Source organism: Siniperca chuatsi, linkage group LG21 (assembly GCF_020085105.1).
Source record: "Siniperca chuatsi isolate FFG_IHB_CAS linkage group LG21, ASM2008510v1, whole genome shotgun sequence".
Taxonomy (NCBI): Eukaryota; Metazoa; Chordata; class Actinopteri; order Centrarchiformes; family Sinipercidae; genus Siniperca; species Siniperca chuatsi.
Genome location: NC_058062.1, coordinates 3,647,622 through 3,671,067, shown reverse-complemented (window position 1 = coordinate 3,671,067; position 23,446 = coordinate 3,647,622). Strand labels below are relative to the sequence as shown.

At 38.6% G+C, this 23,446-nt stretch overlaps 1 protein-coding gene across 4 annotated transcripts; it reads left to right on the top strand.

Annotated features, from left to right (window-relative positions):
* The first annotated feature begins 1,686 nt into the window (after positions 1 to 1,686).
* Positions 1,687 to 16,413, top strand: elac2 (elaC ribonuclease Z 2). Of its 4 annotated transcripts, none has more exons than XM_044181296.1 (25): positions 1,687 to 1,801; positions 1,961 to 2,255; positions 3,066 to 3,116; positions 3,216 to 3,286; positions 4,101 to 4,165; positions 4,277 to 4,334; positions 4,426 to 4,491; positions 4,605 to 4,724; positions 5,758 to 5,813; positions 5,914 to 5,972; positions 6,570 to 6,642; positions 6,735 to 6,847; positions 6,968 to 7,066; positions 7,163 to 7,313; positions 8,171 to 8,256; positions 8,544 to 8,665; positions 8,858 to 8,954; positions 10,083 to 10,221; positions 10,350 to 10,388; positions 10,518 to 10,627; positions 12,226 to 12,325; positions 12,434 to 12,554; positions 13,026 to 13,104; positions 13,460 to 13,604; positions 15,930 to 16,413. In XM_044181296.1, the coding sequence occupies exons 2-25, from the start codon at positions 2,050 to 2,052 to the stop codon at positions 16,176 to 16,178; spliced, it is 2,475 nt and encodes an 824-aa protein (XP_044037231.1). In that variant the 5' UTR covers positions 1,687 to 1,801; positions 1,961 to 2,049; the 3' UTR covers positions 16,179 to 16,413. The 4 variants fall into 4 exon arrangements, with proteins under 4 accessions (XP_044037231.1, XP_044037232.1, XP_044037228.1 ...); XM_044181297.1 differs by having other exon boundaries at positions 1,716 to 1,801; positions 2,038 to 2,255; XM_044181293.1 differs by having other exon boundaries at positions 1,724 to 2,255.
* The last annotated feature ends 7,033 nt before the right edge of the window (positions 16,414 to 23,446 follow it).

Here is a 23,446-nt window from a genome sequence, read left to right as displayed (position 1 = left end):
GTAAAAGTAATATGATACTATAACAGCGTACACAAGAATAATATATAATATTAAGTAATTATACTTTGTATTCATATAGAAATATGATGTAATAAAACAGTATAACATTTTAACACAATATAGTATCTAGTGCAGTAGAATATATATATATATATGTATATATAGTATAAAATATAAGGTGAAGTGTAATATAGTAGAACAATGTATAGTACAGCAATATTGCATAGAATATAAAATATAAAGTATAGTATGAGCATTGTATAGTATAATCTAGAATTAATAATAATAATAAATATAGTATACTATATGTATTTGGTGTACATGTTTGGTGCTGCATGTGTGATGTGAATCTGTGGTAGTACTGTACACCCAGCTTGCTCTTCCATCTGGAAGCAGGTGACCTGTAAACAAGTCGATAGTTAAACGTATGCATTTAGTCTTTCAGCCAGGACTGTTCATTTTGGAGGCAGATACTGTGGTTTTTACTCCACTACATGTATTTGACAACATTAGTAACTAGTTACTTTGCAGATTTAGATTTATTAATACAAAATATAAATCAACTAATACATTATGATAAATTATTATAGGTTGAGCTACCCAGCAGTATATGAAGTAGTTCAAATTAGTGATGTGTACACATTAATGCATCAATAATTATAATCCTATTATATAATATATATGATTCTGAAGTGGGCCATTCTGCATAATATGTGCTTTTACTTTTGGTACTTTAAGTATATTTTGATGCTAATACTTTTACTTAAGTAAGAGTTTGAATGCACTGAAATGTGGGCCCAAAATCTGTCGAGAATTTAAGGTTACCACTGAAGAGGCAGCCCACACACTTAACACTGCAACACTCCCAAAAGCTTACTGAGACATCTTTTCAAAGCAGCAAGGTCTTCATCAGGCAAAAACAAACCGGCTTTACAGTACAGTGTATGCATAAAACAAATGACAGCTTCACCTTTACCTTTACTTCACCTTTAATTATGTGATCACATGATATAAAGAAAATTACTTTATCCCAAAAGTGACCCACTTTGTACATAAAAAAATACATATTGATTGTCCTAAAATAGACTGTAGCTTAAGCAGGATACAATGAAAAATACATTTTATTTTTGCAAATTTATGGTGGGCATATATTCATATTTTTTCTCACTGTACATTTGTAAAAATGTGTATTACGTATCCTGCATAGGCTCCTGCGTATTTTTAGACAATTGCTGTGTCTTTTTATATATACAGTAGATCGCTTTTGGGATAAATCATGAAATCTCCATTTGTTGTATATTTAGCCTTTTTGTTTTTCCTTCAGATGGATGTTCAATGGATGACCAAGACCTTGCTGGTCGAAATACTTATTTTTTCCTGAGATTAATGAGTTGGCAATTTCATCTGTATAAAAGTAGATCATGTACATCATTTCTAAAAAATTTTTATGTTTTTAAATTTATATTGTCACATTGTGTAAACCCTCTTGTAATTTATTAAGTATGATATTTGGAGTTATTTGATAGTTAAGATATTTTACAAGAGCTGAATATATGTAATAATATTTTAGGTGTTTTATTTTGTAGTAGTTTGTTGCTGTTACACCCCTCTTCAATGGGTAGTTCTATCTCCGCCTCCCTCTCTCAAAAAGCCGCTGTGATTGGTCCACAGACCTGCTAAATAATTCTATACACCAATGAACGATAAGATTTGGTAACGTCATCATTAGATGCCGGAAGAAGTGTCACATGTGTCAACCAAGCTCAAAAGTCCTGCTGAATGTGCACCTAGCTACTATTAGGTAATTAATTATTTGAAAAAGCGCGTGGAAATGTATGAACAAGCATTAACTGAGTGCTTTTAGATGTAATTCATTGGAGCTGGATATTTTAATTATTAATTGACGTATTTATTATGAATACGGTTCATCTGAAGCTCTTGTCCTTTACATTCCTGTTAGTTAAAGGCAGAGCTCGCTCTGCTGGTCCTCCGGCTGTCGCACGCTGTGATTTTCGTTTCCACCGGACTGTTTTCCAGTTTTTCCGAACAATGGCCACTAATACTAACACGGAGACGAGACAGCCGCTGGGTTTGAAGAAGGCCAAGCAGAAGGAGCCGCTGCGGCGAGTGAAAACCAAAGAGAACCGGAGCAAACGAGGGGACGTTCACGGACCATCCACGGTGTACCTGCAGGTGGTCGGTGCTGGAAGCAGAGATAATGCTGCGTCACTGTATGTCTTCTCCGAGTACAACAGGTAATTTATACAGAAATATGTCATGAGCTTCTGTAGTCCAGGCTTTTACTTTGAAACCAGGGCTGTGTAAGCCTCTTTCACATGACATTTTGTGGAACAAACTGTTAAATTAAAGTACTGTCTTTTAAAGAAAAGATTGGCACTATTATTAAAACATTAGCATTATAGTAATATGTGGTTTCTTAAAGAGCAACTTAACAGCAGCTGAAAATCTCTCCAGTGGTTTTGTCACCTTGCTGCAGTGATGTCAGAGTGTACCCCAGGGTGTGTCAGTACACTGTGACATGACTATTAGGTGTGGTTACAGTTGCAACAAAACACACTTCTTACTAAACTCAATCAACTTGAAACCATTGACCTGTAAAGGTCACTCTTTGGAAGTGCAATGCTAACTCCTATCCCTTTCCTGTGAATTAGCATTGCACTTCCATGAAGTTGGGGGACTTTTGAGGGACACATTTAAAAAAGAATCGTCAAAGTGTATGCAGCAGAAGCTGAGTTATATAGACCGGTCCCTAGTATGGGCCAAGCTACAAAAGCACAGGGTCGTACACTTCACGTAGTGCAACCTAATATTGTGTTTTTCTGTTTAACTCCACATTTTCTACCTAGTATAGGCACAAAAAAAGTTACATGCAACAACAAAAATACATGAATGTATGGGTCCTCAAAACACCTAGTTTGGGAACTGCTGTCCGACCTGATCCTTATGAATTACACATATGAAACGCAAGCCTAATTCTAAACTATATTTTAGAAGAAGCAATATTGAGGACATACCATTACAAACTTCCCTCCTCTCTGCTGCAGATACCTGTTCAACTGTGGTGAAGGAACACAGAGACTCATGCAGGAACACAAGTAAGCTGGTTTGAACATCACGGCGTACGCATAGTTGTCATCTCAGTCAGTCTGATGGACAAAGACGAGAGTTAACATTCTTATGTTTTCCTCTGACAGACTGAAAGCTGCTCGATTGGACAACATCTTCCTGACCAGACTGAGCTGGGAGAATGTGGGAGGTTTATCAGGTCCGTGACATCTGTCTGATAAATTGGGAGATTAAACACCAAAATAATTCATGAGCCAGATGTTTCCCTCAGGAGTTGGTGGAGACCAAAAACAGAGCTAAAAGAGAGAAATTATTGGACTTACATTCATCAGGTGACACAAACACGACTCCTAATGAAGGATCATGTTGCTCTGTAACTGCTGGACGTGTAAATAAGCAGCTGTTTGCTAACAAGTTCAACATATTAACTAAAAGGTGATGAAACTGTATGTCATCAAAAAGTTACTACAGGTTTAAATTGAAAAGTCTGACCTCATAGAAAACTTTTAAAAAGTTGCTAGTGGTTTTCATTAAATGGCCTCTAACAAATAAATACTCTTAACTTAGAGGAGTAGAAAATCACAAAATGAATGCACATTATAATTTGATCCATTTCATTATTGTCACAGTTTAATATATTGCGAGAAGTGTCTTACATTTCCATTTAAAAATCATTATAACAGGAATCTTTATAACTAGAATCTTACTGATAAAAGTATAATATTTGAGGCTTCTGAAAGAAACAGTGGCGTTTTTAGGTGGAGTATTTAGACCACATATTACATAACACATTAGCAAATTTTTTATTATAACAGAAACGTCTATTTAACAAGCAAAAAAACAGTTTTATTAATAGGTAGTGTATTATTATATTCTTACATGAAGTGAATGTAGCTATAAGCTATACAGAAAGGCTTATTTTTGGAAGTAGGGCAGCTACTGAAGAGGATTTTTATTACTGATTTTGATTATGTTTAGCGAACACTTACCCATGTGTGCCGTTTCCTCTGCAGGGATGATATTAACCTTGAAGGACACTGGTGTTCCAGAGTGTGTTCTCTCTGGACCTCCACAGCTGGTGAGAAACGCTTTCACACAGTATGAACACGTCTGCAGCAGGTTTTTAGTGTAACATGTGTTCACTTTACATCTACTGTGTCTCTTCTTCTCTGCCTCTTTTTCATCAAAGGAGAACTATCTGAATGCCATCAAGTCATTTTCTGGACCACTGGAAGACATCAAACTGTGTATGTTGAATTTATTGAACTGAATTAGATAACCACATTATTTCTTTTAGTATCAGTCTTGTGTGATATTTAATGTATCATACACTCCTAGCGGTTCGACCATACACTGAGACGTACAAGGACGATACAATGACAGTTTATCAAGTGCCAATATTTGGTGAGTTATTATATATATATTCATGCTCATTTTTTAGAGGCTTTCCTGCTTTTTGATATTCACTTAGACTTCTTAAAGAGTTTTGGTTCACAGCTGACTTTTTCTCTCTCTAGCCCAGTTGAGGGGTGACAGCGGAAAGCTCTTCCCCAAGTCAGGCAGGATCAGCCCCTCTCAAAGTCCTGCCTCTCCCAGGACAGACGACGTCCACATTAACAGCCGCGGAGACAGTCCAGGTGAGTCCAGGAGCCGACTGTCCTGTAAGCCTGGGAGCCACTGGAGGAAATCTGGGGATTTTGCATGTGTCCCAAACTGAAGGGGAAATCCTGAAGCTTGGGTCATAAATTATCTGGTAGTTTTAAGAGTTCACAGATTCATTCTCAACCACCATGGTCAACTCACACTGACGCCATATATATTCAACCTGGCAGCGGCACTAGAGCCAGGTCTAATAAAGTTTACATATTTGTGCTTCAAGGAATCTAATCCTTTATCCTGGTTTCATACTATATACTACTGTCGTGTTTTGAATACGCAGGGCATGCTACAGCCATCCTAACATTGGCATGATAACATGCTCACAATTACAATGCTAACATGCTAATGTTTAGCAGGTATAATGTTCACCATCTTAGTGTAGCACTCACATTTGCTAATTACCACAAAACACAAAGTACAGCTGAGGCTGATGGGAATGTCATCAGTTTTGCAGGTATTTGGTCAAAAACCAAAGTGTTGGACACATTTAAATTTTGACCTCATGATGGTGCAAGGTGAAGGGTTAAGGGATCAAAGTTATTACAATTCATCCTGAGGGGAACATGAATGTGTGTATGACATTTCCTGACAATCCATCCAATAGTTGTTGAGATATTTCACTCGAAACCACAAATGTCAACCTCATGGTGGCGCTAGAGGAAAAGGATTCATCATCTTGAGACCACTGAAATCTGTACAGATTGTCAATCCATCTAATAGTTGTTGAGATATTTCAGTGTGGACCAAAGTGTTGGACCGACAGATATTGCCATCCCTAGAGTATGGCTAAAAAAAGTCAAACTGAGGTTTAACTGAGAATGCCAGCATGCAGTCTAAAATCACTTAATTTGAGTGTGGTGTTGATGGACACTGTTGTTCCACAATACAATGCACAGTGGAAATAAAGGAGCTACATTCAGCTGGACTTAAGTGGGGAAAATGTGTAGACATCGGTGTGTTTTCAGTGGCTGAATGAGTAATGTTCAGTTGTTTGTTTCTAATATCTTGTAGGTGAAAGACGAAAAGCAGCTAGAGATACCTCTTTGGTGGTTGCCTTCATATGTAAGGTAGGAAACTTTAAGAGTGTTGTCATCCTGTATATGATGTACACATGAAGGAACTTTGTATCTGACATTCTTCTTCTCTACTTTTCAAACACACTTACAGCTTCACCCCAAGAAAGGAAATTTCTTAGTCGCTCAAGCCAAGGAGTTCGGTTTGCCTGTGTAAGTGGATTTTTAATACAAATGGAATCTTTTAATAAGGATAAGATGCATCTGGTATGATTGCAATATTAACACAAGCATTTGTGGCATTTTAACCATCAGATCCATATAGCTGTTGTATTTGTTTTATTAGTTATGTTATTATCGTTCTGAGTTTGAGTGAGCAGTGTTTCATTATTACTTTCCCCCCTTAATTTTATGGGATGGAGCTCTCTATATAATTATTATAATTATTATTATAGCCCTAATTTTTGTATAAACCATTAATGTAACTTTTGTTGTTGTTTGAGTTAAATGTTATCTGTTGAATTATTATTTTTTTGGATTAATCGATTGTTTGTTCCATAAAATGTCAGAAAATGTTGAAAAATGTCAAAATGTCCGAGAGCCCAAAGTGATGAATTTCGAATAGCTTGTTTTGTCCGACCAACAGTCCAAAAAGCAAATATATTCAATTTACAATGATCTAAAAGAGAACCTCTGTTCAACCAATCATTTCAGCACTACATTAATTTGTTTTAGCGTTTTAAATGTTTTGCAATACTGCTGTAGTCCAGAAACTTTATTTTCTCTATATGAAACCTTTTTCCCCCACAGAGGCACAGCAGCAATCGGTCCACTCATAGCAGCTTTGAAGGACGGGAAAAGTATCACGTACGAAGGAAAAGAGGTGCCGTATAAAGATGAAACTCTGATATGACCTGCCTTGTTAGGCTGCAGCTCTGAACTGTATTTGCTGACAGTATTTCTGTTGTCATATAGATCCTGCCTGAGCAGGTTTGTACTCCCACTGACCCAGGACCAGTCTTTATTATTGTCGAGTGTCCGTCTGAGGAGTTTGTTGAAGCTGTTTGCACCAATCAGCAGCTGAGAAGGTAGCGGTGTGACTATCTGTGATCTACATTTAAAGAAATCATTAATGCTTATTTCTTTATCTGAAATAAACTGAATATATGTAACAAATTTATTTAAATTTAGTCTGTCATCCCCTCTAGATACCAAACAGGAGGGACCGAGGACTGTCCTGCGTTGGTAGTCCACATGACTCCAGAGTCTGTTTTGAAAACGGATCAATACAAAAAGTGGATGGAGAGGTTTGGATTTTCCCACTTTAAAACCAGACTCCATAGAGAATCCTGCTTGTTTTAACATTCAGTTTAACATACTGAGGCTGAGAGTTTTCTCTGTAGGTTTCCACCCACAACAGAACACCTGATCCTTAATGAACACGTCTGTACGGTCCACAACATCAGAAGCCACAAGATTCAGGCCCAGCTGAACACGATTCACCCAGAGATCTTTCCAGAACTCAAGTCTTACAAAACAAAGGTAACACTGATGGTAAGATGTAATCCTTCCAATGAGTGCTGATAGGAACACTTATCCTTAGCATACTTTTTTATAACTATTCACATCCATCACATTATTTTATTTCTGTAAATTCAATATATTTACAAGGTGAAATGAATCAGGCTGTAGGGGATGTAAACTGTAAATTCTCTGTAGTTTTCTTCCTATTATGTCCTTCTCATTCCTTATGTGCTGCAGATTTGGAGTTTTATTTTCTAATTATTTAAGCTGAAGCTTTTTTCAATTACTTGAATTGTGGATTGACAGAAATTAATGGACAACAGTTATAATAATTTATTAATTGTTTAAACATTCACTGGTTCCAGTTTCTCCAGTATTCGGATTTACTGATTTTCTCTGTTTCATACTGTTGTAAACTAAATATTTTTGGGTTTTGGACTGTTGGTTAGACAAAACAAGATATTTGTAATGATCAACGTGGACTCTTCTAATGGGCATTTTTCACAATTTTCTGACATTTCATCAAGACATTAATTGGAAAATAATCAGTAGATTTCACATTTTTGGAATGTTTGGTATATCTTCTGTCATTTTACACATAATATTAAATATTATTTAATACTTTTTCTCTGCTTAGTTAATGTGTTGGAGTTTATGACTGTAAATTATTTAGAATTATTCCCATTTGCTCTATTATGTTTTATGTACTGTTTTTTTTAATTTTTATTACAGTATTGATTGCAGTGGCTCTCAGTAACTATATTTCCACTTTGCTTTAAAAGCAGAGTTCACAAAGTGATACATGAAGTATGGTACATGAAGACTAGTTATAAGAAAACATCAGAAACAATGTTTTTTTTGTGTGTGTGTGTGTGTGTTATCCCCAGGAGCCTCAGGCTGCCCTGCATGTCCCCAACGTCAGAGCTGAGTGTCTGCTCAAGTTCCAGCTCAGACCTGTAATGGAGTGGCAAAGGTTAGTTTGGCCTTCAATCCCCCCAATTTAGCCAACATTACTGTGCAGCTCCGAGCGCTGCCTTGTCACGGAAAACAATCTGGAATGGACCATTGCACTCAGCCGCTTTCTTCTTCTTTCTTCTTTTTTAACCTCGTCTTACAAGTGTCAGGGTTTTTTCTTCACTGTTTCTGTCAAGTACTGTAGAGGTGCATCAAGGTCAGATGTGTAAGGAATCCCTGTTTTCCCCGCCAGTGTTTTTGCAGGCGGTGGTGTGTGTCTTCTTGACTCTGTATTTCATTCGTTAGAGATGCCATCCCCTCCTGCAACACTGAGGAGTTTGTGAAAGAGGCTTCTGAGGTCTCAAACTTTCTGGAAGAAGTGGACAAGTGCAGGAAGATTTGCTCCACTGACGCTGCAGAGCTTTCTGGTGAGTTCTCTGGAAACCCAGAGGGATGTTTTTAGTTTTTAAGCCAAAACAAACAAAACGTTTCTTACTTTTGAGTAGGCGGTCCTTCAGTGATGCTTAATGTAAAAAAGGTATATTAGCATCCGTGTGAAATTGTCATTTTTGCTTGCATTACCTTAGTGATTGTAGAAATCTGGTTGTTTTCTGCTGCAGGGCAAGAACAAAAATACCCAGAGGTGGTTTTCATGGGAACAGGATCAGCTCTTCCAATGAAGATCAGAAACGTCAGTGGCACTTTGGTTAATATCAGGTATGGATCTCAGGTTTCCACACAAACCTACAGATAGATTGTAAAGAGATCATTTTTAAAATTTGTCTTTAGTTAATTGTTATGTGCCCATGAAACTCAATGAAAAGTGGACAGTAATCCAGATGATAAAACTCATTTTGCAGTTTATTGTTTTGTCTTAGTTTTATTGTCACTTGAAATTGACAAATTTTAATTTATTTTTTCAATCACTTTGGTGCATACTCAACACAACATTTTACACAAAATATAAGATGCAATCTGTAACAACATAAAACACATTCCATCATCAAAAAGGAGCAGGGACAAGAGGAATCTTCTGACTCTTCAGGGACCCTTTGCGTGTTTTGAGTAACCAGAAGCACTCGGACAGTATACGGTTTACAGTAAACTGCAATGAAGAAATGCCTTAATGCGTGGAAACTGGGCAGAAATCTTCTTCTTAAACTCCTTCCTCTTTAAATGTTGCCTTCATGTTCTATCTCTTTAGAAAAAAACAATTTTCCTACTAAATGACAGCATCACTTAGTAAAGTAGGGATGCAGTTAGTGGTGCTGCTGAACTGTATTGCATTGTACACAGAGGTGTTTCTGTTATTTAGCCTACCCTCATTGATATAAACGAGGTGGACTATTAATCCTATTCCAGCCATGATTTGTGTGTCAGGTAACGTTAAACGACTTGCCCACGGACATTCAGCTTACCTGCTACTTTGCCAAGATATGCTGTTGTTGTGATGTTAGCTGTAGCAGCAGGAGAGTTGTGAGTATCGCTGTCTGGAGCTGCTGTGCTGCTCTGGGAAACCGTCTCGCCCTCTCTGGCTGTTAGCCTCGCAGCACCAACTGTAGCAACAGTTTGCTAACCCACAACCTAGCTAACATTAGTTTTAGTACTTGCTGTAACGTTGTTCGCTCTATAGCATGGTATTGGATTTCTCCAGAATCTATTTAATAAATAATGATGTGTATATAGTTGGATCGCACCCAGAAATCCTTTTCTGTCAAAATGTTGCTAAAGCACATAGAGGGGTTACAAGAAAGAAGAGTGTCCCATGAGACACCATGCATTTTGTTCTTTTATAAATATATTCAGTGTATGTCCAGTAATGAGTCCATTTTCTGTATGATGTAGCCCGAGTCAGTCGGTACTGCTGGACTGTGGAGAGGGAACCTTCGGCCAGCTCTGCAGACACTATGGGGACAGTGTGGACGATGCTCTGTGCAAGATCTCAACTGTCTTCATCTCACACATGCATGCTGACCACCACACAGTAAGCAGCTATACACGATAACTGTGTTTTGGTTTAATATATGAAATACCTGATGATCTCAATATAAAGTGAGCTGCTTCAAACCTGTTAAATAAAATAAAACCACGATCCTGATCTCTTTGTCTCAGGGGCTGCTAATGTTGCTGTATCAGAGGGAAAGGGCACTGGTATGTAAAAGAAAAGATTACGTAAATCCTAATACATTAATTCCTTTGGTCATTTAATGTTTGAAAACAACATGAAAATAAATAATTATTCATTAAACAAAAAACTGAACCTAAATATTTGTCTGTTAGACAACGTTGGGAAAGGCGTTCAGCCGCATCTACCTGGTGGCTCCGGTCCATATCATGACCTGGCTCAACCAGTATCACGAATACTGTGAGGAGATCCTCAACCATATCAAGTATGTGGACACAAAGACTTCTTAAGATAACAACATAAACTTCACCTTGTGTGTGTGTGTGTGTGTGTGTGTGTGCTCAGTTTGAAAATGATGTAAATCCAATTTGAAGTTTAGTTTGGTCACTGAAGTTGAGTTTTATGTACTGAAAGTGTTTTTGTTTTGGTAACAGTATTATCTTGTGAGCAAAAAGTACTAATTAAAAATGATGCAGGTTTAGCATATTGATCAAAGTACTTGCTGTAACCCGCAGAGAGCATTAAGAACTGATTAGATTTTTTAAAATTATTTCAGCGTTAATCAGGAACCCATATGTCTTGTATCTGTTTAATTGCAGTGTATTAGGGATGAGCAGTTTAACATTTTATATCATAGGCTGATTTATGTCAACCGTCAGAGATGTTGCCTTACTGTTAATACCAAGGTAGCGGCTCTTTTACCGTCTCTGATTGTATTGAGCCATTGGGAGCAATGTTGCAAAATCAATGAGCAGATCTGCTTTATGGCAATATTGGGTTTACAGGATTTTTACATTAATGTAACAAAGTACTGTGATGTGTCTGGTTACTGGATCGACCAAAGACAGACAGTCCCATCTAGTTATTATTTAATCTACAATTTTCCAATAGAGTTTAGAGAAAATGTGCTATATCACGGTACATATTCATGTTTAGCGCAAAGGTACACATACAGGGATAAAATATTTATCTATATCGTCGTCCACTATACTGTATTTTGTTAAGTCCTTCACATCCCAAAATATGTTAAAAGCCACACTAGCAGCAGACTCTAGTGATGTTAAAATGCTAACAAGATAATATTAGTGTGTTACTTTTAGCATTTTTAGTACTCATTTAGCTCAGCACAGCTTAGTCTAAGTAAAACCAAGGCTGACAAAATCTAGCTCAGACTGACAATGAACTCTGAGCTGATCCTGAAAGCCTGAGATGTCTAAAAACTGCCGCTGTGCACAGTGGTGGAAGAATCACTCAGATCCTTGTACTTAAGTAAATGTACAGACGCGAAAGTGAAAGTCCTGTATCCTACTTAAGTAAAAGTACAGACGCATTATCAGCAAAATGTAAAATATAACTGAAATATCAAAAGTAAAGGTACTTATACCTAATTTTACCCCTTTCGGCCTCAAACAGTTATTAAAATGAAACCATTTGAGAAGATTAGAGGGTAAATGTTGGAGATTTTTCCGTATCTGAATGGAGGGTCTAAGGATGGAAGGTGTCGTATGCTAATTATCAAACCCCTTGAGGCAGATTTCTGATTTTGACATTGGACTATATAAATTTAAATTTGATTTGACTTGACAAAGGGCCCCAACTAAAGACTACTTATTTGGAAGGAGTTGCAAGCCCAACAGGTTGGAAACCACCAGTCTAATCTTTTAGAAGCTTATCACATGTTGTTTTAAGTCAAATGTTTATCTGAAAAGTAACTAAAGCTGGCAGATAAATGTAGTGGAGTAAAAAGTACAATATTTCCCTTTGAAAAGTCGTGGAGTAGTAGTAAGTATAAAGTAGCTGTAGATTCTTTATTTTTGTGGGCTTGTCGCCATCGTTTTTAATGTCACCTGTTTTGTGTTTCAGCTTTATCCCCAACAAATCTCTGTGTGATGGTGCTGAGGTGTCCAAGCAGAGGACAAAGTCTTTCATCCAAGCGCTGCTGAAAAAGAATGATCTGGAAAAGGTTTGCAGCTGTTCCAACATCACATCCTTCACTGTTAAAGGCTTCACAGTTTTTTAAAGTTACTCATCCTTTTGTGTGTGTGTGTGTGTGTGTGTGTGTGTGTCTCAGTTCCAGACGTGCACAGTGCGGCACTGTATGAACGCCTTCGCCTGCAGCTTCACTCACCAGTCAGGCTGGAAACTGGCCTTTTCTGGTGACACCATGCCCTGTGATGCATTCGTAGACATCGGTTAGTACCACTCAGAATGATTGAAGTCCACATTTCACTGAAGTGTATCTAGACAGACACACTGTACGTACTAGCAAATTGAGCGTACGCTTTCAATATTGCAGAGATTCATAAGGTCATCTAAGTGTAGCTTGACTACACGGGTTGTTCTGAATAATTTATCCGATATTTCTTAATGCTTTCGATCACTGTCGTAGCTGGCAAGCTCTTCTAATGGTTCCTGTGGGATCCCACTTCATTGACTCTTCTTAAATTGCTTGACTGGATTCTGTCCAAGCAAGGCCTCCCAGAGACACCGAGTATATCCCATGACTGTTCTTTAAAGATGGCCCAGCTCACCAGACAAACAGGGCGTGCCGATTCTTAATTATGCTGACTACCTGATTGATTTCCTGTGGGACAGGAAGAAGGCTGTAAGTGCTTTTCTCTGATTCTGGCCTCTGATTAGGCATTTTTTAAAATTTTTTTTAGGAAAGAGTGCAACCTTACTAATCCATGAGGCCACGCTGGAAGATGGGCTGGAGGAGGAAGCTGTAGAGAAAAGGCACAGGTGAGTAAAATAAACTGTGTCACAAACTATCTGTGCAGGGCTTTAATGTTGTTTATACAGATGAGTGAAATGCATGAAAAAACCAGCCAGCAAAAGAAATGCACTTTATTGGTTGCTTGAGGCTGCAGTTATTTTTGAGTGCATTGTTACATTTCTTTACTCTCCACAGATATTGACATTGATTTTTGCACCTTTTTTATGGTGTCAGAGTGAGCGTCTGTCTTCACAAAAACATCTTTTATGTCCATAGAAAACAATATTCCCATTGAAAGCTTCTCTCAGTAAAAAAAAACAGCTTTAGTGAGAAAGCATTGTAACGTAAATCTCTGACTTTATGCTTCATGTTTTCTGACAGCACAACCTCCCAGGCCATCGATATCGGTATGAGGATGAACGCTGAGTTCATCATGCTGAACCACTTCAGTCAGCGTTATGCCAAGATCCCTCTTTTCAGTGAAGACTTCAACGACAGAGTGGGGATATCATTCGACCACATGAGAGTAAGTCTCACTTTAGACGTGATAACTTCATGTAACCATGTTCAGTCACATGAAATATCTTAATCACTGCTGATTGGATGTTTGACAAATGATGTATCTCACCTCTGCATTGTGACGTTTTAAATAACACCCGATAGCTATCTGCTGCTGCATTGCATTCACAAATAAACTTCTGAATAGGGTCTTTTTCTTGTCTATACGATTGCACCTGAATGCATCATTTGAACACAATTTCAACAAAGTTTTCAGTCGTTCTACACTAGTGCTAGATGTGTATCTAGGGCTTTTAATAGAGAACGTAAAGTGTCTTTGGCATCAGTATCAAAAACTGTTAAGTATCAGAAGCTGGTATCAAATGGTAAGATGATTCTTCTGTGTATTCTTATTTTACTTATTCTTTAATCAAATAATTCCTGATCTAAATCTGGACAGTTGCTAATTTTTGACAATTAATTTAAATATCCAAATACAAGTTTTATATTCCTCAAACTAAGATATTGAAGAAAGTATACATATTCACATTGGCACCAGTCGACGCTGTCAGCTGTGTTTAATGGAGCAACCGGCCGAGCTGGCAACACGCCTGTTCAGGATTGGTCTCTGCGGCGGCGGCCAAGTGCTTCTTCCTCAGTCACATTCAGGCGCCAGACATTCCACACATTCAACTATATTTTGATATTTGAAAGGAATAAATAATAAACAAAAACTTATATGGTGGTGGCAGATCCATTTGAGTGGGCCACATGAATGAATTCGGTTTATGAAAAACTCTGGTTGCACTTAGCTTCACAATTTTACCACCATAAATTTACAGCAAGTATTTGGCCCAAAGTGTGAATCATTTATTCAATCCACTCATATGAGGCGCCGTAAATTACCAACAAGGATAAATCAGCATTCGATACAAATCATCCAAAGGAATATACAGTTCTTTGATTTGAAAAAGGTACGTTTACCGGCTTTTTTCCTGAGCTTTCTGCTGTATGTCGATCTGGTGATGAAGACAGCGTGATATGGTTTAAAGCTCTGGAAAAAGCTAGTAAGTTGACTTTGAGTTGAACTACTAGTTCTATGGTCAATAATGAACTTTGATATGAAGTATTTTTGTTTATTTGATATAAATATGAAATGTTGTCTTTCCGCAAGAGTTTAAGTTTTTACTGAACCACAGCGTGACTGCATTGTTCTTTGGGAACAACAGGTTTCTTGTTTTCCTTCTCAGTTATTCTGCTCAGCTGTAGAGACTTGAGATTGTTTCAAATATGACTTAATTTCAGCATCTTAATTTATTTATATAGCACATTTTAAACTTAATATAGGCAAAGAAAAGCATTAGAATAACATTCAAAATCAAGCAATAAAAACTAATCAATTAAGATGGAATAAATTAAGATTTTTAAAAATGAGATCAAATGAAACAAAATACAAATAGACTAGACCAGAAATACAGTTACAGTGCAGTAATAAGTTGTCTTTCCTCCTTGTTCTCAAATAGAATGATTTATGTCTTGTCTTTATTTAACTGAAGGAAATTTAATTACATCCAGTTATTTACTTGCTCTAAGCTTCGATGGAGGGAGTCTAAGGGACCATAGTCACTTGGTGAAAGAGCTAACCAAATCTGAGTGTCGTCTGCGTCATTTAATTTGTTTTTGAGTCCAAACTCAGCTCAAAAATAAATATTCAGACAACGCTAGTTTGTTTTGTATCGCACCTTTCAACAAGGCAATTCAAAGTGCTTTACATGAGACATAAAATGGCTTTAAAACAAGAAATAACAAATACGAGGTATACTGTGTATATATACATATGATTTAAAAAGTAAAATAAAATAGGATATAAGAATAATCTAAAATGGTATAAACAGGAGATTAAAATTACAGTTCAAGAGATGAAGGAATAGAAAAGTTTTGAGCCTCAATTTAAAAGACGTTCAGACAAGAACTTAGACATCACTGACAGGTAAGCAGTAACACACTGAATTTGAGAAAATACTGAATGTTGTGGTGTTTTCAGAATGGACACAAGTCAGAGACTTCAGTGATTCAAGACTGATTTCTGTGCTGTTGTGTTAATATGTGATGTGGAATTGGAGCCTCAGACTGCAGGCAGTACGTCTGCCTGAACAGCTGCACTCCTGAGCTTGATATTGTTTTAGTTCACTGCTGATTCCCCTTCTGCAGTATATAAATAATATATATAATATTCTTTCCTTTTTCGATGGAAGGCTGAAAAGAAGTAGGTTGTAAGAGGAGACTCCTTCAGGAGTTGTAATTCAGACCTGGTACAGTCACATGACCATTTTCTCCATTTCCTCTTGCTCAGATTTGCTTCGGGGACTTTAAAATCCTCCCCAGGCTCATTCCCGCATTAAAAACCCTTTTCGCCGAGGATATCGGTGAGATGGAGGAGAGGAGAGAGAGGAGGGAGCTGAGACATCCAAGAGGAAGCAGCTCTGAGGTGAACAGTGAGCAGAAGACGACCAGAGCGGCCAACGTGAGCCGAGGTGCCAAAAGAGACCAGGAGGCGGCAGCGACACACAGTGTAGAAACAAAGAGGCTGAAAACCAGCTGAAGCCGGAGTGAACAGTGTTCGATTTAAACACGAGCTCAGAGAAAAGGACTTTAACTGAGAGCATCCTGAGTTAGTTTATTTAAATAAATACGAGATTTTTATTTGGCTTGTTTGGTTTAATTGAAGAAAACACAAATTCTTGCATTGCTGTGAACAAAGCTAAGCTATAAATATAGTTTTTGTTTTTCATTAAACGAAATAAAGCAATACCACACAGACTGGACATGAAAACTGACTGAAACTACAATCTATTTTTTTGCAGTCGGCCTATGCCATTGACACTACACATGTAACTCGTGGTTACCAACCTTTGTAAAACCCCTACAACACCCTTACATGAGCTCAGTTCACACCAGCTGTCATGTTCTAATATTTTTATTTGAATGGATTTCAAATAGGATGGCAGTATCGGTCAGTCCACCACTTTGCTCCAGACGGAAATATCTAATGGATGGATTTCCATGAAATTTGATATTTCTCTTTCCACATTGTGCCATTATCAGGTACAAATTTAGATTTATTTATTAGGTTATTTAACAGGGACCATACAGTATAGATTAACACATACATAAGGAGGAGCAATGCAACAGATGGTTAGACTTTGAAATGCAGGTTGAAACAACAAATTATCGGATAAAACTGATTCAGGATGTCAGACAATACTTTAGTTTGACTATCCCATCAGCCTCAGCCGTACGTTGTGTTTTGTGCTAACAGGTTAACCCAATATGGTGAACTTGGTAAATAACCTGCTGAACATCAGAATGTTAGCATTATCACTGCGTGCCTGTTAGCATCTAGCTCAATAAATGCTAACTTACAGCCTCACAGGGCCACCATTGGTCGAGTTTACATTGGTACTACCACCACTTGACAGAAACTAGACTTTTCAGCTGTTTATCTTTTACTTTTAACGAGCTATTTTGACCTCTTGCTAACTAGTTTTAACACACTCAATCACAGCAGGGTGTGTTCAGGTGCTACCGCTGCGTCAGGTTGGTGGGAGTGTGGTGGTGAGTCTGTGTGTGTGTCATCATGGCAAAATGTGGTCCTGGAGACACCTGCTGTAGTGGGGAACTACCACAGAAGCAGATTTAAATACTTTGTCAGAAGTTTGTGTTTCTGTCAACGCAATAGTGTCACAACTGTGTAAGATGCAGTCACAAAACTTTACAAGTGTGTAGTTGAGATCAAAACAAAGGCCGAGTTCGAAGATGGGTGTGGTCCGAGCAAGGGCGCTGGAAGTAGGGAAGGGGCCGTCTCTCTCTCCCCCCACACACACACACACACACACACACACACTTTACGCCCCTGGCCCACTCATTTCTCTCATGTTGTGTGTTCCATTGCACCATACGCACCGATTTTGCATCGCAGCTGGTGTGATCCCATCGAAAGATGGTCTGTAGTTGGTGATTGTGACAATATACTCCTAAAATCTAAAGTGCTGGTGTTACAGTGAAACATGATTTATACTGGGCTTTTCCAGCACCAGATCCTGTTCAAACATGTGTGCACTGATGTAATGGAAATTCTTGATCTCTGAGCTGCAGTAGAGACCAAAGACCACAGTAATTGACACCACTGATGTTGCAAATGTCCACTTCAGTCCACATGGGGGCTTCAGTGAGCCATCAGAGCTTACATCAACCAATTATCAACATTGTTATAATTCTCATGAAGAGTGACTTATTATTGTTTGCCACTTGAGGGAGCGGTGGCTGCAGGAATCTCCTCTGTTCACAGCACCAGTGAGGAGAGGACTGAGGATGTCAGCCATTAGAGGGGTCAGGTGTTTGTAATTGTTAAAACCATCAGGAGATATTGGCTCAGTCGCTCAGTATGGGGACTGCTGTGTTGTGGCTCGTTAATGTAGCCTTTTGATTTGACATATGACACATATGCCATCCACATACAGTGTCTGCAGGCATGAATGAACTTTGTTTTCAGAGGTTGACCTTTCAATTATGGAGAAGAGGAAGTAGCCCTCAGAGAAAACATTTACCACTGCCTTGTTTTCCAGCACTTTTCTTGCATTACGATTTTAACTCCCTGTTTATGTTAAAATAGTCAGATTTACTATGCGCTATGGTTCTACTCTAATTTCCAGGTCAAAGGTTAAACTGACTATTACACTGAGAAGCTCCCCCTCTCCCTTTAAGATAAAACAGGTTCCAGAACTAAATGTGAGTTTTCAGAGATTAGTGGGTTGAGCGGTGGGCCAGCGATTAGCCTATTTTCTGGAGTGTGAAGCAAGCAGCCTGGAGTCCATTTAGGGGCCTTTGCTTCCACCGAGGCTGCCTCTGTCACAGGAGGTATGAATGATAAGCAGGAAGGGGGCAGAAATAGGTTTTCACGCAAGCATTGCAATCAAAATGGTGGACTGATATACCTAATCATCGCTTAACCAGCAATGGACCACCGCAAATGAATATTGAAGGCATAATTCAAATGTATTTATCATGCTACATGTAAGAAAACCACCTGAGGCTTCATTTTTGAGTGCACAACTTACTGGCCTGCTTTTTTACCCTGTCTGAATTACCTAAGGAATTTTCATTCAAGATGTTTGGGGTCAAGCATGCCAAGACTTAACTTTATTTTTTTTTATTACAATTTAGGGCTTTATTTTTGTAGTTTGGGCCATCATTTCCATTGGTTATGAGTTCTGGGAACATGGCAACATTGATTAAACTAAGTCAGACGTGGTAAACACGTACTGTTTGCCTCCATTTTTTCTTGAAACCTGGGTGTTTATTTAAATCCTGTCTGGTCTTTTTACTTCTTTTTTTTTTTAGCAATGTCTCTGTGTCAGCAATTAACTTGGTGAGTGTTGCTCATCCATTGTGAACAATGAAGACCCCTATGATCTAGGCATTTTGCTTAATAATGGGGCCTACATTGGCTCTATGGAGTGATAGCTGCGTGAGACCAGAACTCATAGATCGTCAGCAGTTCTCGCTTTACTGGCTCGTTGCTCGTTTCTCTGCTGTTTAGGAGTCTCCGCCATGTCTCCCATGTATCAACAGCAGATCCTATAAAATGTTTTAAGCTGTTTAAACCGCAGCTTTGGACAAACAACGAGACACCCAGTTCACCCCAATTACAATACCCGCAGTGTCGGTTGGTCCACCACTTTGGTCCAGACTGAAATATCTCAACAACTATTGGATGGATTGCCATGAAATTATGTACAGAAATGCATGGTCCCCAGAGGACGAATTCTACTGACTTTGGCGATCCTTTAATCTTTTGTTCTAGCGCCACCAGCAGGTCAAAGTTTTCACTTATTCAATATGCAGAACAGAGCAGGAAAATTACAAATCCCTTTGCTGATTTGAATAATTTAGTTGACTTCAGTTCAAAGACTTGTCGATGTGTTTCTAAGCTAAGCGATCACACCACTGTTAGAGCCACATTAGTAAGCTGCTTCTGACTGGCTTTAGTTCAACAGTAAGTTCAGCCTATTGCTGGTTCGCTGAGTACAAAACTCAGCAAGCACCGTTTAATTTCACCGTTCAAGTTTAATGACTCATCAACCTGTTGTCTGCTGAGTTTTCACATCATGATTGTTTCTGTGGCTTTCACAGTCTTGAAATGAGTTTTCAGCCAGGAAGTAACATTCACTCTGTATCACAGCTGAGCTCACACTGACACTTTCTGCAGTGAGGGGAGCTCCACTGCTAAAAGCTACTGATTCAGTCAGTAACAATGATGATTCAGTATACTGTAGTTTAAAGATTAGTTTGTACATGTAGCCTACTGAACACCTCTACAGTAGAAAGTAGTTCCAATGAAAACTGTAGACAGGGGTATTGTTTCTGGCAAGAGATGTTGCAGTTGAAATGCTGTTAGCCCCACAAATGAAATTCCATTGTATTGGTTTAAGGCAGATATTGCAAAACCTGGAAAATATCACTAGAGGAGAATGAGAAAATATGACTTTTTGTAATATGGATGAATGGGTCCTTTAGCATCAGCAGGCTGTCAACCCTGTGATGGTGAATTATCTTTCCTTGGAAAAAGCACCATTTACACTACTTTGGATGGTGTATTGTTTCCTCTATTGCAGATATTTGTGAATATGGGTTAGCTCCTCGAGGGATTCTTTTTTAAAATTAAGGCTAATATAAAAACAGGAAGAAACTTTGCTGCCATCCCTGGATTCACCATCTAGTCCTGAGACTGACTACCAAAAATAACTGGATGAGAGTGGAAGTCATTAAAATATAACATCATCAAACTAACTGGCACCTGCTTTATTCATGTTTGTCACTGTTTATTTGGTGTGGAATGAAGGGAGACAGATCTGAACAGAGCGGGACGCCACCAATCAGATACACCTCCTCCACCTGAATCCTCCGCTTCAATCCAAAGTCAATTATGCAGCCTGCTCGCCTCTCTTCACATTTTCTGCCTGGCTGCTGATTCAGAGAGCAGAGCCGGTTCTGCTCTGGCAGGAGTCAAAGTGTGAGGTAATCTGAGGGGACTTGTGTGGGGGGAAAAAAGGAGGCACCGGGGCCCCTGAGCCTCTCAGATTGGAGGTCACAGTCATGGCCGGCACAGCGCTGTCACATGGACAGGTCGGTAATTGTGGGCAGACGATCTATTCCTGCTGATCTGACCAGGATTCCTGCATTACTGTCCGTCAGCTGTCATCTCACATCTTGATCTTCATCCGGGCCGCTCCAACACCTTTATCCATCTTCTGTAAAGCACCAAAAAGACTACAAAATTGAGATCAAAGATCCAAGCCAGACCTTTGATAACTTTTAGAATACTGTGAAAATGGCTTTTTTCAAACGTGGTAAAGCAGCTTTTGTGCAAGGACAGGAGAGGCGGTGCGACACGGGGCATTAATATTCCATGTAGTTCTGCCTGGGTTAGCCTCTCTCCCCTCCAGCATGGCTGCTTCTGCATTAACAGTCTGTCTGAGAGAGGAACCTCAGGAGGCTCGGAAAGCACTGGCACTCACCTGGCCCTGCATGTGAACAAAGTAAAGCTCTTCCACCACCTGAGAAAACAATCAGCTGTTCTGATATTCACAAGCGGTCAACACACAAATCACACCTGCTTGCTGCTTCGTAAAAAACAAAACAAAACTGGAGACAGAATGAAGAGAGGAGGCAACACTGAAAATCTTTGTTTTTACATGGTGAGCTGGATAAACTAACATTGATTTTTCATTTTTCTTGTTTGTTATTTTGACATTCAGATAAAGACTCACTGAGGATTAAGGAGCCCGTAGTGAAACAGTAAAAGATGCTTGATATGCATTATTCTTACACTTCTGAAAACAAGTTCCCATGAGAGTTTGTAATGCAATGTGTGGATCAGGGAAATTCTCCTCAAAATATCACTCAAACTGAGGATTATAAGGCAGCTTTTTTGGGTCATGCTTCTCATTTTTTGATGCTTTGTTCGTGGAGGAAAACATCGTAGCTGCTGCTCCAGAATCTCCCAGTTTAGTGTTTGAGATCTGGTGACTGCCACAGATTTATTATGCATTACTGGTTTATTCTGTAGGGAAAACTGGTGAATTTCATTAATTTTAAAACTCCTATACACCTCAGACAAAGAACAACATGTAGCGACCTCATGCTGTACATCTCCACAGAGGTGACAGGAAGCTGAGGTGAGGTGCTGCTTTATGTTTCAAGTGTCAGAAGATAGTCCCGATTGTCCTATATGATCCAAAAACAACATGTGAGCTTTTAATTTGAATAACGCCTTTAACATAATTACAAAACTATCACCGACCACTCGTGCCCTGCAGATGGAGGAGAAGAGGCCTCTCCTGTCAGGACAGGAATGATCTAACAGGATATAAGTGATCTTTATATTATCGGCACTGAGCTGCTGGAACACAGTATTCAACATATTTTACATACCTCATTAAGTCAGACTTTTATTTTAGTGGTTCCTGATATTATCCATTGCTTGCTGGCCTTCCTGCAGAATTCACATCTTCCATTTTCATCCTGTTACACACACACTAACTGTCATATCAAAATAAAGTACATTGCAACAAAATCATAGATAGGACATAATCTTTCTGCTGATCCATTTCTTGTATTTATTGAACCACTGATACAATAATGAGCATTGTGCATAGATGTCTGCTTAAAAAAGGTAATTGACTTTCTGCTGCAGCCAGTCAGTCAGTCATGTACCAATTAATAAAAAGACTTGTGAAATGTCACTTAAGCCTGAATCAGGTCACAGTGACTCATTCCCATAACATATCTCTGTTGTTGCAGGAAACCCTTAACTCCGATTTAGATGATTTTCCCAATGAATTATGCCTCTGTATCTGTTAATAAAAATCTATAGCGCTGTTCATAGTGACTCTTAAAATCATTTTTAATCCTGTTGACTAAACCTCTAGGTATTCCTAGTTATTTGTCACTTAAAGTGAACTTTAAGAGACGAATCTAATCTAAATTTGTTTGACGCATCACAAGTCCAAATTCCTATTTAAACAACAAAGCAATTAACATATTAAGTATTTCTGTATATGTATTGGGGATTTCTGAATAACTTGGACACTGTTCCAAGCTTGGACGTCCTGCTAGCTCAGTGGTTAAAACCCACAGGGGACCTTTGTTGCATGTCATGGGCCCTTTCTCTCCCCATGTTTCAGGTTTGTCGCCACTATCTCTATCAATGGCAAAAATGCCCAAAAAGGTTGTTAAACAGAAACAGTCAATTAAGTGTCTGCAGCCATGCTAGCAGCTCTGCTTACTGCACTTAGCAGGTATGATGTTAAGCAAGTTCACTGTTTTAGTTTTGTGTGCTAGCATGCTAACATTTGCTAATTAGCACTAAATACAAAGTACAGCTGAGGCTGATGGGAATGTTTTGCAGGTATTTAGTCACAAAGCAAAATATTAGACAATTTTCATGTTTTGGTCTGATGATGGCTCTAGATGAAACGTTCAGGATACCAAAGTTATTACAATTCATCCTGTAGGGAACATGAATGTCTTTATTTTATGGCAATCCATCAAATAGTTGTCAAGACATTTCACTCAAAACCACAAATGTTAACCTCGCGGTGGCACAAGAAGACAAGTCAGGGGATCACTAAAGTCATTGGGATTCATCCTCTGGGGACCATGGCAAACTTCCATGGCAACCCATCCAATAGTTGTTGAGATATTTTAGTCTGGACCTTGAGTTTATATATATTTCTTTTTATGTACAGAACCAAAATAATCACAGCTTTATTTACATTATATGGCTTAATGTAAGCTACGGTCATCCCT